The following is a 22126-nucleotide window of genomic DNA, read 5'->3' on the forward strand; positions in this document are numbered from 1 at the left end:
GGGAAAAGGGGGTCACGGGGCGGGGGAACAGAGAGGCGTTAGCCCCCTCCCAGCCAAGGGTGCTGAGATTTTTTAGGCAGCGGCCAGACCAGTCCAGCCCGTGGATGCTATGGCATGAGCTCCATGAGGCCAACTACTCCAGCCCCATGGTACTACTCTGAAGTGTAATTTACTGGGGCCTGGCCCCATTGCTGGGAGAGGCAGATCACCCTCCCCCTTTTCCTGCCTCTGCAAGGGGAGGTGTCTTTATACAGATCAGGCTGGGGGAAGCATTGCTCTGGGCAGAGCTCCAGGTCCACCCCCTTTGGTATAGAAACAGTGAGGCCATGGGGTGAACATCAACTGGCCTGGCTGTTGAGAACTGCCAGAATGAGACGGTGGCAAAGGCCCTTTGGCGCAGAGCCACACGGCGAGAACAGGAGGCTTCTGCTGCAAGGTGGGCCAGGTCCAGGTGCAATAACACAACCTCGCACCCCTGTAGAACATTCCAGGCATCGATCTCAGCACCTTCCCAAGGTCTGTATCATTACCCCCCTTTTACAGGTGGGGAAACTGAGGCACAGGGCAGTGAAGTGAGTTGCCCAATTGACCCCGAGTCCCAGACCATTGCTGTATGTACTAGGCCACACTGCCTCCATTATCCCCCACATGTGGCAGGCTCTCTTTAACTTTAGGTACAGCAGAGGGCAAAATTTCCCCTTCAGCAACACAACTGAACCCTCTGGCAGTTAGGGGAAAGCCTCCTTCAGTCCCTGCTGCTGGGACTATTTGGGGCTATGTCGCCACTGGCCCTGGGATGGAGCCACACTAGCCAGGAACCCTCAAAGCATGAGGGAGCCTCATTTCAATTGCTACTGCTCTAGGCCAGGCTTGACCCAGACTCAAGGCAGCAGGCTGCTGAGCCCCATAGTAGCCAGCAGTTCAGCACAAGGCTGCTGGAAGAATAAAGCTGCCCTAGCACAGCTTGGCCTGTGCTCCCAAGCTGGGCTATAAGGCAGCTTTCAGACTCGCCCAAGAAGCCAGCTGCCCTGCACCAACCCAGGCATGTTCACACCCATGGCCTGTGGACAGAACCTTCTGCATTAGCTGCTCTCCCTCAGCAATGGCCTTGTTCCCCCTTCCATACTGGGGTCCCCTGGAGGCAGTGCCCAGGAGGGTGGCTGGAGCTCCCCTCAGTGCTCACAGCCCTGCTGCCTTTGATCACAGCACAGCACCAGCTGCTAATAATCTTCCACAGCGCACTGCCTGCTGCACAGAAGAACAGGAAACCCACACTAGGGCACAGGGGGTGATGCCAGGCTGGAGCGGGGGTGAAGCCCTGCCTGCAGCCAGCTCCCTCTACCCCCAAGTTGTCCCCCAACATTGCTGCATGTCCAGAAAATCCACATCCCCCCCTCTTACCTCCAGGCAGTGCCAGCCAATGGTGGAGACTCCCTGCATGATCTCTGAGCGGCCACAGTGTCCCCTCTCTCCCACCCCAGGGGCCTTGAGTAAGCCTCAGGTTGGCTGGGGGCCAGGCTGATTGAGTGAAATGCTTTGCCTGCCCCCCCCGGGGGGAGGGGTGGCTACACTCCCTGAACACTTGCCATGCCATGGCAGGGGGTGGCCTGCAGCTAGGGGACACCCCCCGCAAAAACAAAGCCCCAGGTTAGACCAGGGCTGCAGCAACACACACTCCAGCCAACCTCATGCAGACACCAGCAAAAGCAACTTCTTTATTGTACCAAACGCCACATGATCCCGTGCAGCAGCCTCCATGGAGGAACTGGTCCTCCTCTCGCCACCCCTCCCCCCAACCAAAATCAAGGCAGTGCCACATTCGAGCCACTAGAGGGAGCCCCTGCCTCACATAGCCTAGAAGCACCAGGGGGGACTTTAAAAAAAAAAAAAAATAGTTAGGGTGAGATTCTCCACGGTGCGCATGTGATTTAGGAGCCAAATTCCCTTCAAACAGTGATGGGACCTATAGCCCTAAATCACACAGGCACTGGGAAAATCCCACCCCTATATTTTAGTTCCCGTTCACATTACCCCCTTGGCAGGCTAGCCTGGGATTATTCATGAAGCGCTGGCGGGGCGGGGGAGGCATTGAGACTGACCAAGGAGCTGGCCTGTGGGTTGTTTCATGCTCCCCTGGAACACGTGACTAGGCCTGACAGCTCCTAGGGGCAGTATATCAGGACCAGTGTACTTGAGGCGAGGCCCCTAAATAAGCTGGCGTAGGGTCAGAGGCTCTTGCACCTGCACAAGTCAATAGGAGCAGTGGGTGCTCAGCTCCTGAAACCAAGCCACTTAGTAGGTAGCCAAAGGGCGCTGCCCGTTTTCAAGCTCAGGGAACATAGGGCTTGAGCAGAGAAAAACAAACAGCTGCAGAAGTATAAGTAAAATGATGCCAAGGCCCCTGGGGACTGTAGAACAGTCACCAAGAGAGACAGCTACACCCGGATCGACTGCAGAGGCTACATCCCAGTGGGAGAGGTGACCCAAGCTGCATATCCACTCAGGTGGCCTATTCCTCATCTGGTTCCCTCACCCCTTGGGGAACGCCAATAGGCGGCTGTAGGATGTCAAGACCTGATCAGCTCAGGTAGGTAGAAGCAAGCAGTGCAGGCGAGCTTGCAAGAGAGATCCTGGTTTTGTGGCCTCATCCCTGGGGGCTTTGGGGGGAGGGAACGTGAGCTACATACAATACAGTCCCTCCACCGCACATTAGCAGCAGCATCCATGTAAAGTCGGTCAGTATCAATCCCAGTGGTGCGTCTCCACGAAAAGACCCACAGAGCGCTATGGACACTGAAAAGCAGCAGGGTGTGGTTCAGCAGGCGGCTGGCCACTGGGGCGGGCTCCACAGGTCACTGCTTGCGGAAAATGAGACACTTGTTGTTCGCGGGCATGTCCACCTAGAGGCACAAAGCCAGGGTTAGAGCTCTGCGGCAGCACCAAGAGGCCTGTTTGCCAGGCAGCCTGGCTCCAGCTAGCTGTGTACAAGCCCTAGAGCACCAAAGGCCACCGATGCTTGGGAGGGGGAAATGGGAAGACTCCAGCCCCAGCCTCTCCAGCAGGAGGCGCTGCAGGGAATGATGTGGACTATGATCAAATCACACCAGACCTCTGCCATGCCCACAAAAGCACTGGAAAGAGGCCAGCCCCCTATCCACCATCACCAACCAGATTCTGCTATCGGGGAGGGGGGAGCACTGAGGGTGGCCCTGGTTCATATTATTCCCTTCCACCTCAGGGCCCAAGAGGGGACGGACTCCTGTTTCCGCTGCAGAGAAGGAATTGTGCTTCCCCCACACGGCTAGGAAATGAGGGCCAGAGAACGCGGCTGGCCGTAGGAAGGAACTCTGCAGACAGCAGTGCCGGTGATTCTCCTAGTGCAGTGCTGCCTGGTCCTGAGTTCTCATTCCCTCCCACGAGCCGGGCCTGTTCCCAGTGCTGCAGCCTTAAAAGTGCCACCTTCGGCCAAGCCAAAGGGCAGAGTCCGGTCTGCCCAGCTCTGGCAGGGGAACCCCAAGGCATGCTTTGAAGGGTGGACAGTCCCATCCTCCTAGCAGTATCCCCCTGTATGTGGGATCCCAGGCCCCCGTTGGGCTCTCACTCAGGATCCAAGACAGGCATGTGCCCTCTCGGTATATGGGAATCCAGCACAGTGCAGCTCTAGGCACCCACCATCCTCTCCAGACACAGCCCATTGGCCTCAGCCAGCTGCTGCAGCAGAGCGGTGTCCCGAAGGCCCCAGGCCGGGTTTCTGCCAAGGAGAGAGACCAAACATCTGGCAAATATATCATTCCCGCCACATGGCAACAGGCCCCCACGGTGCTGAGGGCTCCCGGACTCTGGGGTTCAGAAGAAGCCCCTCTCCCACAAAGGGGGCTAGGACAGCGGCAGCCCCAGGGATCCCGTCACCCTCAAGAGATCCTGTCTGGGGTTCTTGCCCAGGACTGGAGTCACCCCAGAATGCACCAGCTGTGGTGTGGTGGCTGGATGATCACAGGGAGAGGGGTATTGTGGGTAATGCTTTCAGCTCCTCGGTCAGTGAGTGGCTGGAGCAAGCTCAAAGGCACGAGGAGAAAATCAGAGCCAAGGTGCCGTATGCTGCCTATGACAGGGCACCTGCAAGGCCATGCCCTGTGAAATGTGGGGGTGCATGGGGAATGGGGGTGGGGCAGGGGAATGGCTGGGTCTAAGCTGGTGGAAGGACCTGGACTGACAGTCCCCAAGACTGAGCATCAGGTCCAGCATGGACACAGGGCAAGCTGCCCCCAGCAAACCCCAACCCTACCCGGGTGCGCTACCCTCTATGGGAGTTCGGTTTGCATGGCCCATCTTGCCATGGCCTCTCTGCTGAGCAATACTACCCACCATGGAGATGAGACGCAGCCAGGGCCCTAGGTGGAGATCCACCGCGCCATCCTCTGGCTGAAGCTGCACCTGCTATGCCAGCGACTGCATGTTTGAGCTTGGGCGGGATTCAAACTGCCAACCGGGGGGGTAAAGAGCTGCTGAGCCCGTTACCAGTCCCCATAGTTCCTCAGCCCCCATGGACCCTGTCTCTACCAATGCCCTGGGGCCTGAGCTGGCCTGTGGGACTCTGTATGTGCCTGGCTGGGTGCACCTTGGGGTCTCCTGCTTGTCCCTCTCTCAGCTCCCCCCACCCTGGGTGGTAACTGCTCCAGGCCACAAGAGAGGGCGTGTTGCCTAGCTCCTCCTACCCACCCCTTTTCCATGCAAAGGGAAGCTGTGGTCCCACAGACGGGGGGTGGGAGGGAGAGGGAAGGAAATGTACACTCTGCCGATTTGTGCCCTCCTCCCACCCTGCCCCACTTCCCAAGCAACTGGGACCTAAATCTCTGCAGACGCCTGCTGGGTCTGGGTCCTTGTTGGTATCAAAGAGCGCCTCCCCTGTGGCCACAGGGCATCTGGGCCATTAGATCCCCTTGGCCCAGCCCATCTCCCTCCCTACACCCGAGCCAGGCTCTCCTACCTCTGCCTCAGGGAGCAGTCGAAGTCCACATTGCTCTGCGGGCTGATCTGTCCGTTGACGGCGTAGGGCTGAGGGGACAGGACGTAAAGGGATTCATTACAGAGCCAACTCAAGGCATGCACTAGCTTGATGCCACAGACCAGGCATGATTTCCCAGTGGGTCGGGATTGGGCCCAGCCCCCACCTCACCCCATTCCTAAACACTGTGGGGGAGAAATCAGAGAGCAGAGGTGGAAACATGCCAAGGTCAGCAGACAGACCTGGACCCATGAACCACCCAGACCAATATGGTACGGGTGAGGCACTGCCTGCCAGACTGCACCCCAGATGTGTACGTAAGGCAGGGGAGGACGATGGGGATTGTGCTCACACAAAGGTACAAACTCCTGAGATGGGGGGGATGGAGGCGGAGTGTTCATGTCCTAAGCTGGGAGGAAGCTTGTGTTCTGCCTAGGACGTGTGTGTAAAACCTTGCAGGAGCCATCAAACGTACAAACCAGAGAGCAGAAACTGTGAGCAGGGCCACCTGTGCTGGAAAGGGAGGCTGCCCAGGGCTCAGCACACTCAGGGCCAGATTTTCAGAAGTACTAAGCTCCCAGCGTGCTAATCCAGCCCCTAGTGGGTCTAGCTTAACCCCTCACTGCCTGGGCCAGCTAACAAACAGTCTAGCCCCCGACCCAGACACACAGCACCTGCTGTGCTCACTCCACCCGCCCTTGGGGCGCTTTCACCTGCCTGGACTGCAGGCACACAGTGTGTCCCAGTCCAGCTGGGCTGTGCCCACCAAGGGACCATTGCTTACCCCATAGGTGATCAGAACAGCTTTGGGTTTCAGCAGCTTCCCTGCTCCTTTGAACAAGCCCTGGGGAAACAAACTCAATAAAGGATGGAGCCTCCACGCACAAGAAATTGGACGCATGCCAAGTGTGCGATGGCCGGGCTCCTTGCAGTGCCCACCGGGGGCAGCCAGTGACCACCTCTTTCCTCATTTCCATGGCTGGTCGTGTTCCTCCCCACCCTGCCCCTCAGCGTCTGGGCATGAGCCAGCTCCAGCATGGCACAAGGGACCCTCTCACCCTTATGAAGTGGATGCGAAAATAAAAATCGCTCCACCTGTCCCATCCCAGCATCTGAGAGAAGGAGTCTCAGCTTGTTCGCTGGTACATATTGTGTGCCCCATCACAGCCCATTGGTGAGCATATACAGAGGTTTGTAAGCGATCTGAGGCCGTGGAGCCACATGGGGGCGGAGAGGGGGATATCTAGAATCAGTTCAAGCTCATTTGCTCTCATTCTGACATAGGACCCTGCACACCTGAGGATTAACCAATGGGAAAGAGTAAAATTTGTCCCTCTAGGATGGGTTTGGAGTTAAACGCACAGGACTGGGAGTGAGGACTATAGGCAGGTTACTTCAGATGCCACATAATTCAGTTTCCCCATCTGTCCAATGGGGATAAAAGCACTGCGCTGCCCCAGGGGGTAGTGAGACTGAGTTCATCAATGTCTGTGAAGTGTTTTGGGATCTAGGACAGGAAGGTGCTTTAGAAGGGACAGTATCAGGGGTACAATCAAGGAATAAACATCTATAATCCACTAGATGGCACCACAGCTCTTCCGAATATTGGTTACCCAAGGCTAACCAGGGAAGGCCAGCTGAGATGCCAGGCAGCTAGCCCGTGACTGTACTCTGTGTGCAGAGACCGTCTGCCCAGCCCAGCGGGGTCCAGAGAATTCCCATAGCCCCAGACAAAGGGCCCTCACCTCAGTGCACCTCATCTCAGAGATGTGCATCATATTGATGTTGACGATGAGATCCAGGGTGTTGGGCCTCACGCCACCCCACGTCTCCCAGCTCTGCGATGAGTCCAGGAAAATCGGTGGCCTCACGTTCCTGACTCTCAGCGCTGCGATGAATGCAGAGATGCTGTGGGGGGAGAAAGGAGAGCACCTCTTGATGGGCACGCCAGACCCGAGCACTGCACAGGTACTTGTTCCCAGCCACAGAACTGGCACATGCAACTCCTGCTCCAGGGGAGTGCCTGCCTTCTCTCATCCAGCACGGGGTGGGGGGGGGTTGGGCCAGGGCCAGCATTGGAGTCAGTGGAGCAAAGCTGGGCCAAACCCGAGTGCTTCTACAAATACAAATCCCAGCCCTAACCTCGGTGTCACCGGGGAAGCAACCCTGCAGCTCAGCAAGGAGCTCTTGGGCAGGGGCTGGAGCTGGTCGGATAACTAGAGACCTTCACACTCCAGGACTCCTTTCCCCAGCATGGACTTCCCCTCCCACTGTTGAATGGGAAAACAGGCCCCACTTCCCCAGCTGTCCCCTCTCATAAGCGCTGTTATTAAGCTGAAGAACAGCAGCTCTCTCCCCCTTCACCATAGTCAGAGCCTCCTCCAGGCCCCCAGGTTAAAGCGGAGATCTCCTTCCAGCCTCCCATTCAGGTCACTCTTTCATAATCCTGCTCGGAAAGTGTAGCCTATTAAATCCAGGGTGGACTGCCGTGGAAACTGCACCCCAGCCCCTCCCGCAGCAGCTGCGGGCAGATCACTTCCTCTGTTTTAAAAAGGGGCCTCTGACAGAGTTCCTCACATTTTGGGTTTCCAATATGGGATAATCGAAGGGGCAGATTTCCAGAGACTCTGGGCACCGCAATCTCCTGCTGAAGTTAATGATTAAACTGCAGCAGCTCAGTGCCTCTGAAAACCACCCCACACCCAAGGCACTCTAAAGGTGGGGTTGAACTCCTCGGTCTTGTTTTGGGGCAGGGACTCTTACTGTGCAAGTGTCCTGCGCCTAACACAACTGAGCCCTGATCTTGATTGGGGCCTTCAATCACTACAGTAACAGAAAACCTGTTTGTATGTAGAAGGGGGCATCAGATGATGTAATTAGCAACTTCTTCAGGGTGTTGTGAGGAATGCTTTGCAAAATTAAGTAATTTCAAAATGCAAGATATGCTACCAGTGCTGAAATGCATCTCTTAAAAGAGCATCCGGGGTCCCTGCATTTGTGGCTCAATGGCCCGCATAGGCCTATGAGTGAAATAATGTTTTTTCTACCCGACAGCCCTGCACTCTCAGCCTGGCCTCTGAGAGTCAAGCTGAGTTCTTGCTGGTGTGTGCATCCTTGGGATCCTGTTATCAATTCCGATGCACACAGCAGCACAGACACCAGATCTCTTTCCCAGAGCCAGGCTGGCCTGGCAGGAGCAGTGAAAACCTCCTTCTGGAAGCAGGTTGCTGATTTATAGCAGATGCATCTGATAACATAATGAAAGGTCTCACCACTGATAAGATGTGAATACAGCTTAAGGGGAGAACCAGGGTGGATAAAAAACAATGATTTTAAAAAAAAGATTAAAAAATAGTTTTTCCTCAAAAAGCATTTTATCAAAAAAATCTGATCTAAAGATAGTTTTAATTAAGATACATTATAGCTCAAAGAGATCTCATCATGGAATAGGGATTATAAATTCTAATTCTATAGTATGAGACAATATATTCATGTCATGTTTAAGAAAAGTTTTGTAAAGGAGTTCCAACAGTTCATGGATTAGGGACCCAGTCTTATGGGGTTCCAGGGGCTTCTATATAGATTATTTAGGTTAATCTTTCTGTCTACCCAATGGGACTCTGTGCTCAGTCTATAAGATACCATCAGAGATGCTTAGTTTTGCAGTTCTTGAACTGTGGATTTGTGTCTCCAGAGATACCATGCTTGTTAACAGCAAAAAGGTTTTTAAATCAATAAATATATAGAGGTGAGAAATAATATACCTCAACCCTATTGTCCCTCTGCACATTTGTGTACACACAGAGTCAATCCTTACCTCTCTAAAAGTGCAAAGTTTCAAAAAGTTCAATGAATAGAAGATTGTTGGAGGCAGAATAGATCTGGACAAGGAGAAGAAGTCTGGAGATAAATGTGAGAAGGGAGGGACAGGCAGCAGAAACAAAAGTGAAACTGTTTGAGCAGCATATTCCAGAAGCCTTGAGGTCTTTCTGAGTGTAGCCTTCATTGATTTGAGATCTACCATACCGTTCTCACTGGAAGGAAAAACCTATAATGGCAGCAGGCCGTAAAACAGACCCAGTTTGGGAATATTTTAATGAAGTTCCTCTACCTGTGGCATGCATGCAAAATGCAAACAGTGCAACAAAGAAATGCAGGGCCTGGTTGCCTCAATGAAACAACATCATGAAAAGTGACCCTTCTCAGGAGGAAGCTGCGTTGATGATGATGAAGAAAGGAACATGTCTGAACATGCAGGATCTTCAGGTTGGAAAACTTTTTTAATTTCATATTTCTTTAAGGAATGCAGTGCTCATTTGATGCACCTCCTAGCCAAAGACTTCAGTGTTCCAGAAATAAAGGCTAATGTTGAAATTGCAAAATACTTCCGTAACAACCATTTTGCAGCAGCTGCTCTGAATAAAGTGGGAGGAACCAAGCTAACTCTCTCACAAGACGTGCGATGGAACTCAGCAGTGGACTGTTTTGAGCACTAGATCAAGAACTGGCCTAATCTGATGACAGTTTGTGAACAAAATCGTGAAAAAATAGATGGCACAGTCACAGCCAATGTTCTCAACATGGGGCTTAAGAGAAATATTGAACACATGCTGAGTATCCTGAAGCCTATTTCTGTAGCCTTGAACAAAACGCAGGGAAATAGCTGTTTTACTGCTGATGCTGTTGAAATTTGGAAGGAACTGAGTGAGATCTTCAAAAGAGAAATATGCAATGAAAGAGTTAAATGACAAGCATTAAAAAAAACTGAATGGGACAAGCACTAACTCCAGCTCATTTTCTTACAAATATTCTCAATACTCGGTACGAGGGTCAAACCTTAAGTGCTGAAGAAGAGGAGTTGGCTACGACATGGACATCCAGCAACCATCCTGCCATAATGCCAACCGTAATAAACTTCAGAGCTAAGGGTGAACCATTCAAGAAATATATGTTTGCTGATGTTTTAAAGAAAGTCACACCAGTGAACTGGTGGAAGTCACTTAAGCACTTGGATTCAGAGACTGTTGAAGAGATCTCACTTTTAACAACAGTAGCTTCTTCTGCCAGTATAGAAAGAATATTTTCTTCCTTTTGACTAATTCATTCCAAACTGAGAAATCATCTGGAACCTGACAAAGCAGGGAAACTTGTTTTTCTTTTCCAGATTACGAACAAACAGAAAAATGAAGGTGAAGACGACTGAGTTAGCTGCAGAAGCCAAGTTTCTCATGGTGACCAGGCTGACACAGTCTATTTAATTTGTTGGGTTTTTTTAAATTCATTTAACTATTTTAATTAAAATAAATTTTAACAAAAACAAACATGATTTTAAAAACATTGAATGTTTAACTGAATTAAAAAATTCATATGCTTATTTTGCTAAAATACTATAGATTTGCTGTTGAATACATAACATTGTTGGTTTAGTTAAATAAAACAATTTAAATGTCTGTCTGGTGATGTTCTCCTAATATAGCATGGCAAGAAAATCTTCCAAATATTATTCACCTCCCAATGACTTCATAAATATCTGCTTCAATTACCTTTGGTAAATGAAATAACCAAATAATCATTCATTTTCCGATATAGCTGTAAAACTAATCTGAAAAGTGTTCAAAATAAATCACTTTAAAAATGTATAGTGTGTAAAAATTAAACCTACATCTATCTCTGAGTTGTGAAGAATATGTATTAAGGTTATAACAACCCACAAGAATGCACCTTTATGGAGAAATCCATGATTAAATCGAGTCATTTCCAGAATCAAGGGGCTACTGCTGAAGACACTCCGATCTCAACTTCTTATGGGGCAAACCTAGAGGCTCTCAAGATGAGCACATCAGTTGCCCTCTGACAGCAGGAGAGGGGTCCTCTTTAGAGGAGACGTGTACCAAAACTGCAAAGAAATGCATAGCCATATCCAGCTATTTAGCTCACTGAATAGACACTAAGAGCAAGTCAATTTTAGACCATCACTTGCTAGATCACCTTTTAAATGGGAACACATCCCAGCCCTCTGCATCAGGAGAGACAGAACAGCTACACAAGGGGTTGAGCATCGCAGTCAATCCTATTTGTAGTATGACAGCACTTTGAGGCCCTGATCAAGGTTGAGGGCCCATTGTGCCAGGTGCTGTACACACACCATAGCACCAAAGAGCTTACAGTCTAAATAGAGATGACTGATGGAAGAACGATTCTTGTCCTATCTTACAGAAGGGACACAGAGAGATTATGGGACACTGGCCAGGGCCCAAAGGGAGCCTGTGGCAAAGCCCATCTTCCCAAGCCAGTCCTTTAACCCCAAGAGTGTCTTTGCTATAGACCATTCTAGGAGGGTACAGGAAAGCCCAGTGCTTTGTGCTGACAAACAGGAACACATCGGAGCGGGGTGGGGGATTAAAAAATTTAATTCCTATTTTCCACTCTGTCCCTCCCAACCCCCCTGCTCAGTCAATGAGGTCTGGAGGACTTTGCCTGTTTTACAACCTAATGGTCTGATTGGCAGCCGCCCTGGCCTATCCCCAGTGTCGTCACTTACACCAGATAATTTACACCCACTTTGCATTAGTGCAAATGGAGATTTGAGGCCAGGGGCAGCTCTTCAGAAAAACTAGAGGTGGGGTGGGGTGAGGTTGGGCTGGCATACAGATGTGATTCCGTGATATCCTGCAAAGCTGGGCCCGGGGCAGAAAGCAGAAGACAGAGACCTGTGAAAATTGGAGGGGGCAATCCAAGGTCCTGGGGGGCGCATCTTCCCTTTGAACATAACAACCCTGTAACAGGTGCAGGGTGATGGTGAATCAGGTCTTCTGTGTCTTTTCCCGAGCCTGGCAGCAAGAGGCAGACACAGAGCCCCCGCACTGCAGGTTACAAACACACAGGAGACCCTAGCCCCACACTCTCCGACAGCCCAGACACGGGCCTTCCAGCCACTGATTCACAGCAACGAGGCACTGCACCACAAAAGCAGCGGAGAAGCCAATCCTGAACAGACTCAGGTCTGTGCTTGGTCTGATACCAGTAACAGGGAGGCAGGATTTTTCCCAAACACACAGCAGGGTCCCTCCATTCCCCAAGCAGCTGTTCCAGCACAGACACTAGGACTGCCAAAGCCAGTCACCAGGCTGAGACTGTCTAGACAAGAGGGCACAGACCGAAAAGGAGCATGCAAATCTCCCATCGCAGCCATGGCAACGGGGAAACTTCAAAGCCTGGTAACTCCAATTCTGACAGACCCGGAATTTCAATCAAGAGCAGGCTGGCTGGAAGTGAGGAGAGAGTTTAAACCAGTACCAAGACATTTAAAATGGCCAAGTTCCATGCATAGGCTTCAAGATGTGCACTTTTAAACCGACAACCAGTGCTGGTGAGAGGGAAGGTGAACCAGGCCGGTGTGTTAAGGGTTTCAGAGGAGATTTGGCAGAAGGGTGAAGAGAAACAATTTCCTAAAGTGCATTTTCAAACATTCTTTTCCCGAATGTAAATTGGAAAGGGATCTGGGTGTGTCATAGTGGATCACAAGGTAAATGTAAAAAGAAAAGGAGTACTTGTGGCACCTTAGCGACTAAACAATTTATTTGAGCATGAGCTTTCGTGAGCTACAGCTCACTTCATCGGATGCATGCCGTGGAAACTGCAGCAGACTTTATATATACACAGAGAATATGAAACAATACCTCTTCCCACCCCACTGTCCTGCTGGTAATAGCTTATCTAAAGTGATCATCAGGTGGGCCATTTCCAGCACAAATAAGGGGACTGTTGGCCCCTTACTAAAACTCAGTGAGGGTTTTTGGTTGGCTAGGTCCCAGTACCAAAAGGAAGGGGAAGGGGTCGATAGAAAACCAGGACCCTGAGACTGACAGTCCCCAAGGGCAGCAGGGAGAGGCCAATGCTCCAGCCTGACTGACAGGGCAGACAGGAAAATGACCGAGTCAGGGGGTCAAAAAGGTCCCGTCCTTCATGTGAGCTGGAATCGCCCTGTGTCAGACAGGCAGAGTGGGGTCGAGCTAAGGAGAGAGCAGATCCCGTGCTGGGAGCAGAGCTGCAGCCACAGAGCCAGAGAGAGAGTCCAGGGAGAGCAAATCCCGTGCTGGGAGCAGGGCTGCAGCCACAGAGCCAGAGACATAGCCCAGAGAGGGCAGATTCTGTGCTGGGAGCAGGGCTGCAGCCACAGAGCCAGAGGGGCCAGAGAAGCAGCCCAAGGGGCTGGAGGCAGAGCAGCAGCATCAGTACTGAGGCGGAGTGGAACCAGAGCTAGAATAGTGGGGCTGGGGCTGGAGCAGTCTGGAGCCGGGTGCGGTGAGCAACTGGGGCCAGCCAAGGGGGAGCCCTGGGCAAAGGGCCCAGCACAGAAAGACACCCACAGCCAAGGGTCCTTGCAGGCCAGACTGGGAAGGGGATCTTAACCCGACGGGGGGCTGACGTTAGGAAGAAGGGTCCCACCACCCAAAGCCCAGAGGTGTGTGGCCGCCACCAGAGCAAGTGTCCAACCCGCAGCATCCCTGCGGCACAGCCAGGGCCTGAGAAGAAGGTCTGGGACCTACAAGGAACAGACTGTGAACTGCCCTGACATTCCAGAGACACTGTTTGTGATGTTCCCTGCCACAGAGTGGGGTGATGTGTTTCCTTTAACCTTTCCCATTTTCCCTTATTCTTTTTAAATTAATTGCTGATTAAATAAATTGTATTTGCTTTAAATTGCATGTAATGATCAGTGAGTCAGGGAAGTGTCCAGTGCAGAGAGAGTACCCCAGAGTTGGGACACTGTAGTCCCTGTCCTAGGTGACCACAGCAAGGTTGGGGGGGGGGTCGAGCCCCCCAGGAATCCTGGGCCCAGCCTTGTTGGGGTTTCAAGGACTCTGCCAGACAGGAGAGTGGAAGGGGAGTCCTCAAGGGCAGGGAGGCCACTAGGTAAAGGAAGTGGGAGCAAGGACTCAGGTCCTTCCGCTAGCCCATTTCACCCACGTAGTGCAGAAGCCAGGAAAGTTCCCCACAATAGCGGGACCATTCCCCCACTTACATAAACATGAGTCAGTGCAACACTGTTGCACAAAAAGCAAACATTCTGGAATGTATTAGCAGGAGCTTTGTAAGCAAGACACAAGAAGTAACTCTTCTGCTCTACTTTGCACTGATTGGGCCTTAACTCATTATTCCCATTTTACAGATAGGGAAACTGAGCCACAGATGGGTGAAGTGATTTGCCCAAGATCACCCATGAGATCAGTGGCAGAGTCAGGAACAGACCCCAGCTCTCTTAAGTCCCAATCCAGTGCTCTACCTATTAGACCACACTCCTCAAATGACGCAGTAGTACTAGGTGGTTGCCAACTAGATCTTCATGCAGCTTGGCAGCACATTTTCATCACACTCCCCACTCCACTGAGCAAGGAGAGCACGCATTAAAAAGTGGAGGGTGCAACGCTCAGGAGTGACAAGGTCAAAGCCACCCTAGTGGAGCCTGCTGTTCACCCTAGCCATAGCAGCAATGCAGTGAGCCCTGGAGGTGGGGTGGGGTGAGAATGCTGCAATTTTCTGCTTAATGCAGTGTAACAAGTTATTGTTTGCAAGCGCACTTTGTTAGTCTAGTATTGTTATGAAGGTAACACTCATGGGGAAATCAGGGTCCATCTTCCACTAAAATGAGAACATTTGGCTTTTTTCATATTTGGTGCACTTTGCATGCTTCATCTCATGACACTTCAGAACACCAGAGGGACATGAGTAAATAGACCTCCATTTTACAGGGGGAAAAATGGGGACAACAGGATCAATATCAACTTTTTTTGGTTAAGTGGCCACAGGTTTTGGGTGCCCCATGTGACACCTGAAAAAACAGGCTCAGAGTTTCTCAGTCCAGGCAGGCAAAAATCAGTAGCAGCTTTTGAAAATCTTAGCCCAAGGGACTTGCCTGCCAATGCGGATCTACGAGCTCCTGGCTCCCAGATCTGTGTTCTGACTACTAGGCTAAACCTCTCAATGTAATTAGTTACATTATTGAGATTGATCTGTGAAGACTGTGAACGGGATGGGGATTTTGACTGCAAGCATCCTGAAATATATTCTATTGTTTTGATTTGGAATAGAGTCAGAGCAATGCCCAGAAATCTTCCTGACTGGTTTCTGGGGTTGGTTTAGATTTGTTTCCTTAGTAAGCATATCCCCGAGAAGGGGATAAGTTAGTCAAAAATGCAAAAGGTAAAACAACAACAAAAAACTTAAAATCAGACAAGAAGCCGAGCTCCAATAGCCACCTCTACTGCCAAGCAAAGGGACTCACCCAGAGCCGGGATCTTTATGGGTCTGGTTTCCGGATGCAATTAAGCCTGGATCAGACCAGAAATCCACAGGAGTGGAGTCACAGAGCTGTCACATGAGCAACCCCGCCACCAACTCCGCAGACCCGCCCTGGATGGCAGGGCTCGCGTTAGACCATGGGAGATGCGTTAACGCAAAGACAATCGTGGTAACTCTTGCTGCAGGCGAGGCCGGGCAGGGGGCAGCCGAACAGAGACTGGTCAATGAACAACAGCCCGGCGGTACTGAACCAATCTGGGCGCGAAGCGTCCCTCGCCGGGTGCCGAGGCGATCGCCACCACGAGCGGCCCTGGACTCGCCGGACACCCGGGCCAGGCCCCTGACACCCACACCCGGGGGTCCCCCTCTAACACGCCCCCGGGCTCGGAGGCGGCGGGCCCCGCCGGCAGCGCGCCCCCACCTCTCGAGGCACTTGGGGTCCACGTCGGAGGGCTGCCAGAGCAGGCTGGGCAGCGCCCGGGCGCAGTGCACCGCGTGCTGCCCCGAGCCCGAGGCCACCTCCAGCAGCCGCACCTCGGCCGCGCCGGGGCTCACGTAGTCCCGCAGCACCCGCAGGATGGGCTCCTTGTTCCGCTCCGCCGCCGCTGCCACGATCATGCTGCGGGGAGCGGGCCCCGGGAGCCGCCACCGCCGCAGCCCCAGCGCCGGGAAAGCGCCTCGGCTCCACGCCGCGGCGGCGGAGCCCAGAGCGGGAGACGGCCGGAGCGCGCAAGGCATGCTGGGAGTTGTAGTCCCGGAGAGTGCGGCATCCCAGGAAAGGTCGCGGCAAGGGCAGAGGAAAGAGACAACAAATCCCAGAATGCACCAGTCCAGGTTCCCTGTCCCGCCCCCCACCTTAAAGTGACCGTAGCCAATTTCTCATGGGAAGATGATGGGGGGTCATAAAGGGGGCGCGGGGGGGGGGGTTCGTGCAAATGCCCCTAAAGGGAGGGACATAATCCTGCCCCGCTCCGGGTCTGCAGGGGGAGCTCTCCAGCCCTTGCTTGAAATGACAGCCCCACAAAGGAAAAAGGGGATCATGCCCCACAAGGAGGGGAGAGGGGGCAATGCCCCCCGCAGACTCCCGCACCCCCGTGCTGCTGGTGGCTGGCAACACGAGTAACACGGGGAGGCACCAGGGGGACAGACAAATAAAAGGGGGGCTCAGAGGGGGGCCAGGTTAAAGAGGGGCTCTGATGGTGCAGCCGATGAGAGGGATTCCAGGCAGTCTGGATGCACTGAGGGTGAGGGTGAGGGCGGGCACGGAGGGGCATCCGAGAAGAAAAAAAAGGTTTCCTGCGCCGCCCGGGAATCGAACCCGGGTCGCAAGAATGGGAATCTTGCATGATACCACTACACCAGCGGCGCGCCTTGCGACGGGGGTTCTGGCCGATCCTATCATACTATGCCACGCAGCTCCATCTATAGGCTCGCCACAGTATTGTTCTGCAGGGCTAGCGAGGATTAGCAGCGGGATGGCCACGGCCTTGCTAGTGTAGGAGAATACAGACGCAAGGGGGCTCCCTGTTACACCCCAGCGCTGAGGTGGCCGGCACGGGTACTTACCCGCTTTGCAGCCGCTGCTCGCCTGCCCTTGTGCAGTTCTGCCGCATTTTGCAGCTCTTGGGAGTTGACTCTCGTGGCGGTCTTTAAGCCGCCACACTAGCTCCAGAGTCACTGCCCCCCCCCTTCAAATGCCTGGCACAGGGGAAAAGCCCCATTTTAAACAAATACTTCAGGTGCTTAATTGCAAATACAAACAACAGCTACAGCTGCGCCTTTTAGTCTTTCCTAAGGGATAAATAATGAATAGGGGACAATAATAATTCGTGATTAATAGAAGAATAACATGATTGATAATATATCTTACATTTCTACAGCCCCGTCCATCCTGCAGGATCCCAAAGTGCTTTATAGACTCTGCTATACAGAAAGGCTGCCCATAAAATGCAGCCATCTCTGGAGCGGAGGAGGGCAGTAGCCATCCAGTGCTGCAGGAGAAGGAATGCTAGATGACTAGCAGAGCATTTACCAAAAGTTTCACCGAACTTTTAATGTTCAGGGGGGAAAAAATGCAATGTCACTTAGAATGAACAATTTAAGGTGGAAGTGTTTGTTGTCTGTAACTGAAGGGTTTGATAGATTGGGAAATGCACTGTGAGCTAAGTGGCTGAGTATAAACAGCTCACCGCCACAATATGCAATATGATTAAATTCATATTTCAAGATTCAAAGGCCAGCAGGGACCATTGTGATAATCTAGGCTGACTTCTTGCACAGCACAGTCAGCAAATCTTGCCCACTTCAGTAATTTCTGCATGAAGCCCATCATTGCTGTTTCAGCGAGAACGTATCTTTTATAAAGCCATCCAGTCTTGATTTAAACTTTTAAGGATTGCAAGTGAGATTGATTTAATGACTGAAATCCAGCACTCCCAGCTAAGTTGTTCCAATGGTTAATTATCCGTACTGTTAACAACCTGCATTTTACTTCTAGCCAGAATTTGTCCAGCTTCAGGTTCTAAGCGCTGGGCCTTGTTATGCTTCCCCCCCGCCCCCCAGCTATGAGAAATGTCTACCCCACATAGGTACTTGTCAGCCATGATCAAGCCACTTCTTAACCATTTCTTCAAGAAACTAAATTGATTTATTCTTTAGCTGAGGTTTTTCAGACCTTGATTCATTCTGGTAGCTCTTTTCTGAACCCTATTTCTTTCTTTTCTGCATATTTATTACAAATTAATTATATTAAAGTAATAATTTCACAGTATTTGCTTCAGCAAGGTGGCAATCTGCACTCAATGCTTACTTTAGATAGTAACACATGGGTCAGAAACAAACTATCCTCTTCTCTTTCGTGCTGGTCTAACTGCTATATATGCTGTTCTTTAAAGGAGGAATACTGACATTAAGCTGAGTGATGTGATGGGCCATCTCGAGTACCTCGGTGTAATTAACATTCTGATGTGCATGAGAAAATGTAAGCCAATACTTATTTCTTTTTACTGAGAACATAGGATGAGAACATTTGACATTGGTGGGTGAGGGACCATCATCCCCTTTGCTCCTTTCCCATCGACCCTCTTTTTCACATGCCCTGTGCTTGTCAATGGCACCAAGTCCTTACGTGATCATTTGAAGTTTTAGGCTTTTGACAATATATCTGAGGCATCTGGCCAGCTCACTTTGATACTGTTATGCCGAAAGGTGCTAATGGCTGCCTGCCAGTGAGTGAGTCTTGGGTCCAGAGATAATCACAGACCCTGCCACCCCCTCTTTCAAGTTTGGCAGAAGGAACAAATCAAGTCCTGTTATATAGTAAAGATAGCTGCAGACTTTGGTGGCAGCCACCCTTGGCACTAAGCCTCATGGCTGGCCAGAGCTAACCCAGGTAGATTAACAGGGGTTGCAGGCTGTGTGCGTTGGATGCCAAAAGCCAGGAGAAGCAGTTGTGAGTGTGACTCTGAGAAGAAGCAAAGGGCTTCTTGGGCACAGTGCTCGCTGGAGGGGCAGACCTTGAGATTTCTGGACAAAGAAACTGCCTGCTGCATTTTGTTTCTACTGCGTTCAGGGAAACAGGATGTTGTGGACATTCTTTGTAAATAAACAAGAGTCCATCAAGATTATACCTGCCTTGTGTCATCAATTTCTCACACTAACTGTAATGGAAACAACCCTGCAAGGCCCTCAATACTGGCTAACAATTGTGGCCCAAAGGAACAACAATTCCATGCCATCGATAATGTGCAGACAAATGGGTGGATTAGACAGAGGGGATGAGAGAGGATGCAAACCTCTCCTTAGCTCAGCTTTTCCTTTGCTTTTGTAGTGCTGCGGCAGGCACTCGGGCAGAGCAGAGGGCATTCTGGAAGAAGTGGGGTTTTTTTTTACCCAGAATGCTCTCTGCTGGCATGCATGAGGAGTTGACCCTTGCAAGAGTGGCACTGGCAGGGCTACAGCTTTGGGGAGGGTGTCTCTGGATCTACAGAGGTAGCTGGAAAACATGACATGTGCTTTTTAACAGCCCAGCATAATACACTGGAATAGTAAAGTGATCCACATAATGGGCAGCTGCTCAGAAGGCATCTGGTGTCACTGCAGACCATGTCCTGGGAGCAGCGTGTGAAAGGTGTGCTGGCTGGAGTTTAGCTTGCATGATGGCCCTGCAATAGGTTCTAGCTAACCTAAGCAGGGAGAGCCCAATGTAAAACCCATTGGAGTAAATAGAAAGGCTGTCAAGGAGCAGACCTCTACAGCAGGGGTTCTCAAACTGGGGGTCGGGACCCCTTTCTCATAGCAAGCCTCTAAGTGCAACCCCGCCTTATAAATTAAAAACACTTTTTAATATATTTAACCCCATTATAAATGCTGGAAGCAAAGTGGGGTTTGGAGTGGAGGGGGGTTGTGAGCTGTCAGCCTCCACCCCAAACCCCGCTTTGCTCCCAGCATTTATAATGGTGTTAAATATATTAAAAAGTGTTTTTAATTTACAAGGTGAGGTTGCACTTAGAGGCTTGCTATGTGAAAGGAGTCACCAGTCACAAAAGTTTGAGAAACACCACTCTATAGCATCCGACATTCAGTACAGATTCCCCCCTGGAGGGTCTAGGTGTGTGGCCAAGTGGAAAATGTTGGATTCTGTCTTCTAACACACCCGCCGTGTGGCCACCCTGACCTTTCAAACCTCTGCAGCATGATGCATGTCTCCCATGAGCCGGATGTTTATCTGTCCTGGCCTTGGAGTGAAATATAATGGCTTGCAGGGCCATCGATCCTGACAACAGCTTTGATGAGAATATTGTTGAACCAGGGTGTGTTGGTCCTAGGGAGAGCTGGGCTGCGGTTTGATTCCTAGCACAAATGGTTGCACTGTTTAAGAATTGTTCCTGCTCTAAAAGCAGCACCAGGTATTTAAAGATCCAGGCTGTTCCCGAGTGGCAGGGACCATTCTGTTGAAGCCTCACTCTCAGAGAATGGCACCTTACAACATCACTAGACTCTTTAACAGTGCATTATCGTCACATAGACGGTAAGTGTCATAACTGTAGATAAAATCAGCCATCCTATGACCAGTATAATATAACTTACACAGTTGCTAATAGAAAAGGAGGACTTGTGGCACCTTAGAGACTGTTCGTCTCTAAGATGCCACAAGTCCTCCTTTTCTTTTTGCGGATACAGACTAACACAACTGCTACCTGTCACAGTTGCTAATGTATTCTCGGAAATGCTAGCATAGCACAAGTTTTGCCTTCTTCTTTCATTGGTAATTCTAAGAGAAAATATTTCACATAAGAGTTTCTTTTCAATTTCCCCCCAAATTTCCATATATGGCCTCAAGGGGAAAAACATTTTTTCCCAAAGTTTTTTCTCCCCCCGCCAACTTTCACAGCTCTAGATGAGACAGCTGAAATCCTAACTCCCACTGCCAAGGAGAGGACTTTGCCCTGGTGTCAATCACAGCACAAAGGGCAGAGGAACGGTGAATCTGGCCCCTTGAAGCAGGGGAGAGTTTTGCTTCAGGGAGTGGCAGGTCAGCATTTCATGCTTCTTGGGGCGCAGAGAATTTTTTTAATGCTGGACAAAATTGTTGGCCCTTCGCCAACAACCACTGTCCCACCACTCTGCCAAGTGTATTTTTCAGGTGCCTCCTCCTGTCTAGACCCTCCACTCTCCACAGAACTGATGCTCACTTTTGGTCTGGATCCTACAGCTGAGTGGCAAGTTTTCTTCCATCCTCCTCCTCCTTTGATGCAAAGCCTGAGCCCACAAGTGGCTTGGGTGACCATCACCCTCCCTTAGGAGCTGAGATTGTCACAGCTCCTGAAAGGCATAAAGCCAGACGGGTCTTGTTCTTTCATGGCACAGAGTGTTAAGATGCCACCAAGCTAACGGTGCTGCTATGCTCCTGTCCATTGCAAACATCTGTGCCCCACTGCCATCTCCTTTCTACATGGGGATTGGGTTGCCACTTTTGGTTGGACGTATTCCTGGAGGTTTCATCACATGGCATAACCTTTCATTAAAGATTAATCTTTAATTCCTGGGGACTCCAGGATGATCCTGGAGGGCTGGCAACCCTAGCTGGGGAGTTTAGCCCACATGCAGCATGAGGTGCCTGGCTTGGCTCAGATACAGCAGCTGGTGGTTTGTGCTCAGTGACTGAGGCACAAGTAAATCAAACCAGCCCAAGCTCAGGGCCCAGGGCCAGCATTAGACTCGCTGGGGCCCAGGGCAGAAAGCCGAAGCCTGAGCCCCCCATCCAGGACTGAAGCCCAAGCACCTTAGTTTTGTGGGGCCCCACTGTGGCATGGGGCCCGGGACAACTGCCCGGCTTGCTACTCCCTAACACTGGCCCTGTCAGGGCCGAGGCGAATGGCTCAGCGGAGCTTGGAGCCAAAGAGCTGCCTGGCTTCCTGATGCTCCCACCACTACTAGCGTAGGTGCTGACTCCATGGGTGCTCTGGGGCTGAAGCACCCATGCGGAAAAAACCCGCCAGCCCCCCATCAGCTGTCCCCCACCCCCCAATGCCTCCCACCAGTGGGCCCCGCAGATCACTGCCTCCCCCTCCCTCCCCGATCAGCTGTTCCACGGCATGCAGGAGGCTTGGGGGAGAAGGAAGGAGCGAGGACATGGCACACTCGCGGTAGGGGGTGGAACGGGGCAGCATGGGAGTGGGGGCGGGTGGGGGCGGGAAGAGATGGGGTGGGGTTTTGGGGGGAGGGGGGAAGTAGAGGCGGGGTCTGGGGCAGAGCCGGGGGTCGAGCACTGCCCCCCACAGCACATTGGAAGCTCAGCGCCGCAGCCTGCTGCTCTCT

General features: G+C 51.6%; 1 protein-coding gene and 1 non-coding gene across 3 annotated transcripts; both read right to left on the reverse strand.

The window, feature by feature from the left end:
* Window positions 1–1695: 1695 nt before the first annotated feature.
* On the reverse strand, window positions 1696–16042 carry METTL26 (methyltransferase like 26). 2 transcript variants are annotated; one of them, XM_073362868.1, is made up of 6 exons: window positions 15729–16040; window positions 6751–6913; window positions 5790–5849; window positions 4988–5055; window positions 3673–3751; window positions 1696–2900 (listed from the first exon to the last, which is right to left on the reverse strand). In XM_073362868.1, exons 1-6 carry the CDS (start codon window positions 15923–15925, stop codon window positions 2853–2855), a joined length of 615 nt encoding a protein of 204 aa, XP_073218969.1. In that variant the 5' UTR covers window positions 15926–16040; the 3' UTR covers window positions 1696–2852. The 2 variants fall into 2 exon arrangements, with proteins under 2 accessions (XP_073218969.1, XP_073218971.1); XM_073362870.1 differs by lacking the exon at window positions 5790–5849 and having other exon boundaries at window positions 15729–16042.
* A 562-nt stretch (window positions 16043–16604) lies between these two features.
* Window positions 16605–16675, reverse strand: TRNAG-CCC (transfer RNA glycine (anticodon CCC)). The gene has a single exon. It is a non-coding gene; the product is annotated as a tRNA-Gly (tRNA).
* Between the last annotated feature and the right edge of the window lie 5451 nt (window positions 16676–22126).

The sequence above is a fragment of the Lepidochelys kempii genome, chromosome 10 (assembly GCF_965140285.1).
Source record: "Lepidochelys kempii isolate rLepKem1 chromosome 10, rLepKem1.hap1, whole genome shotgun sequence".
Classification (NCBI taxonomy): domain Eukaryota; kingdom Metazoa; phylum Chordata; order Testudines; family Cheloniidae; genus Lepidochelys; species Lepidochelys kempii.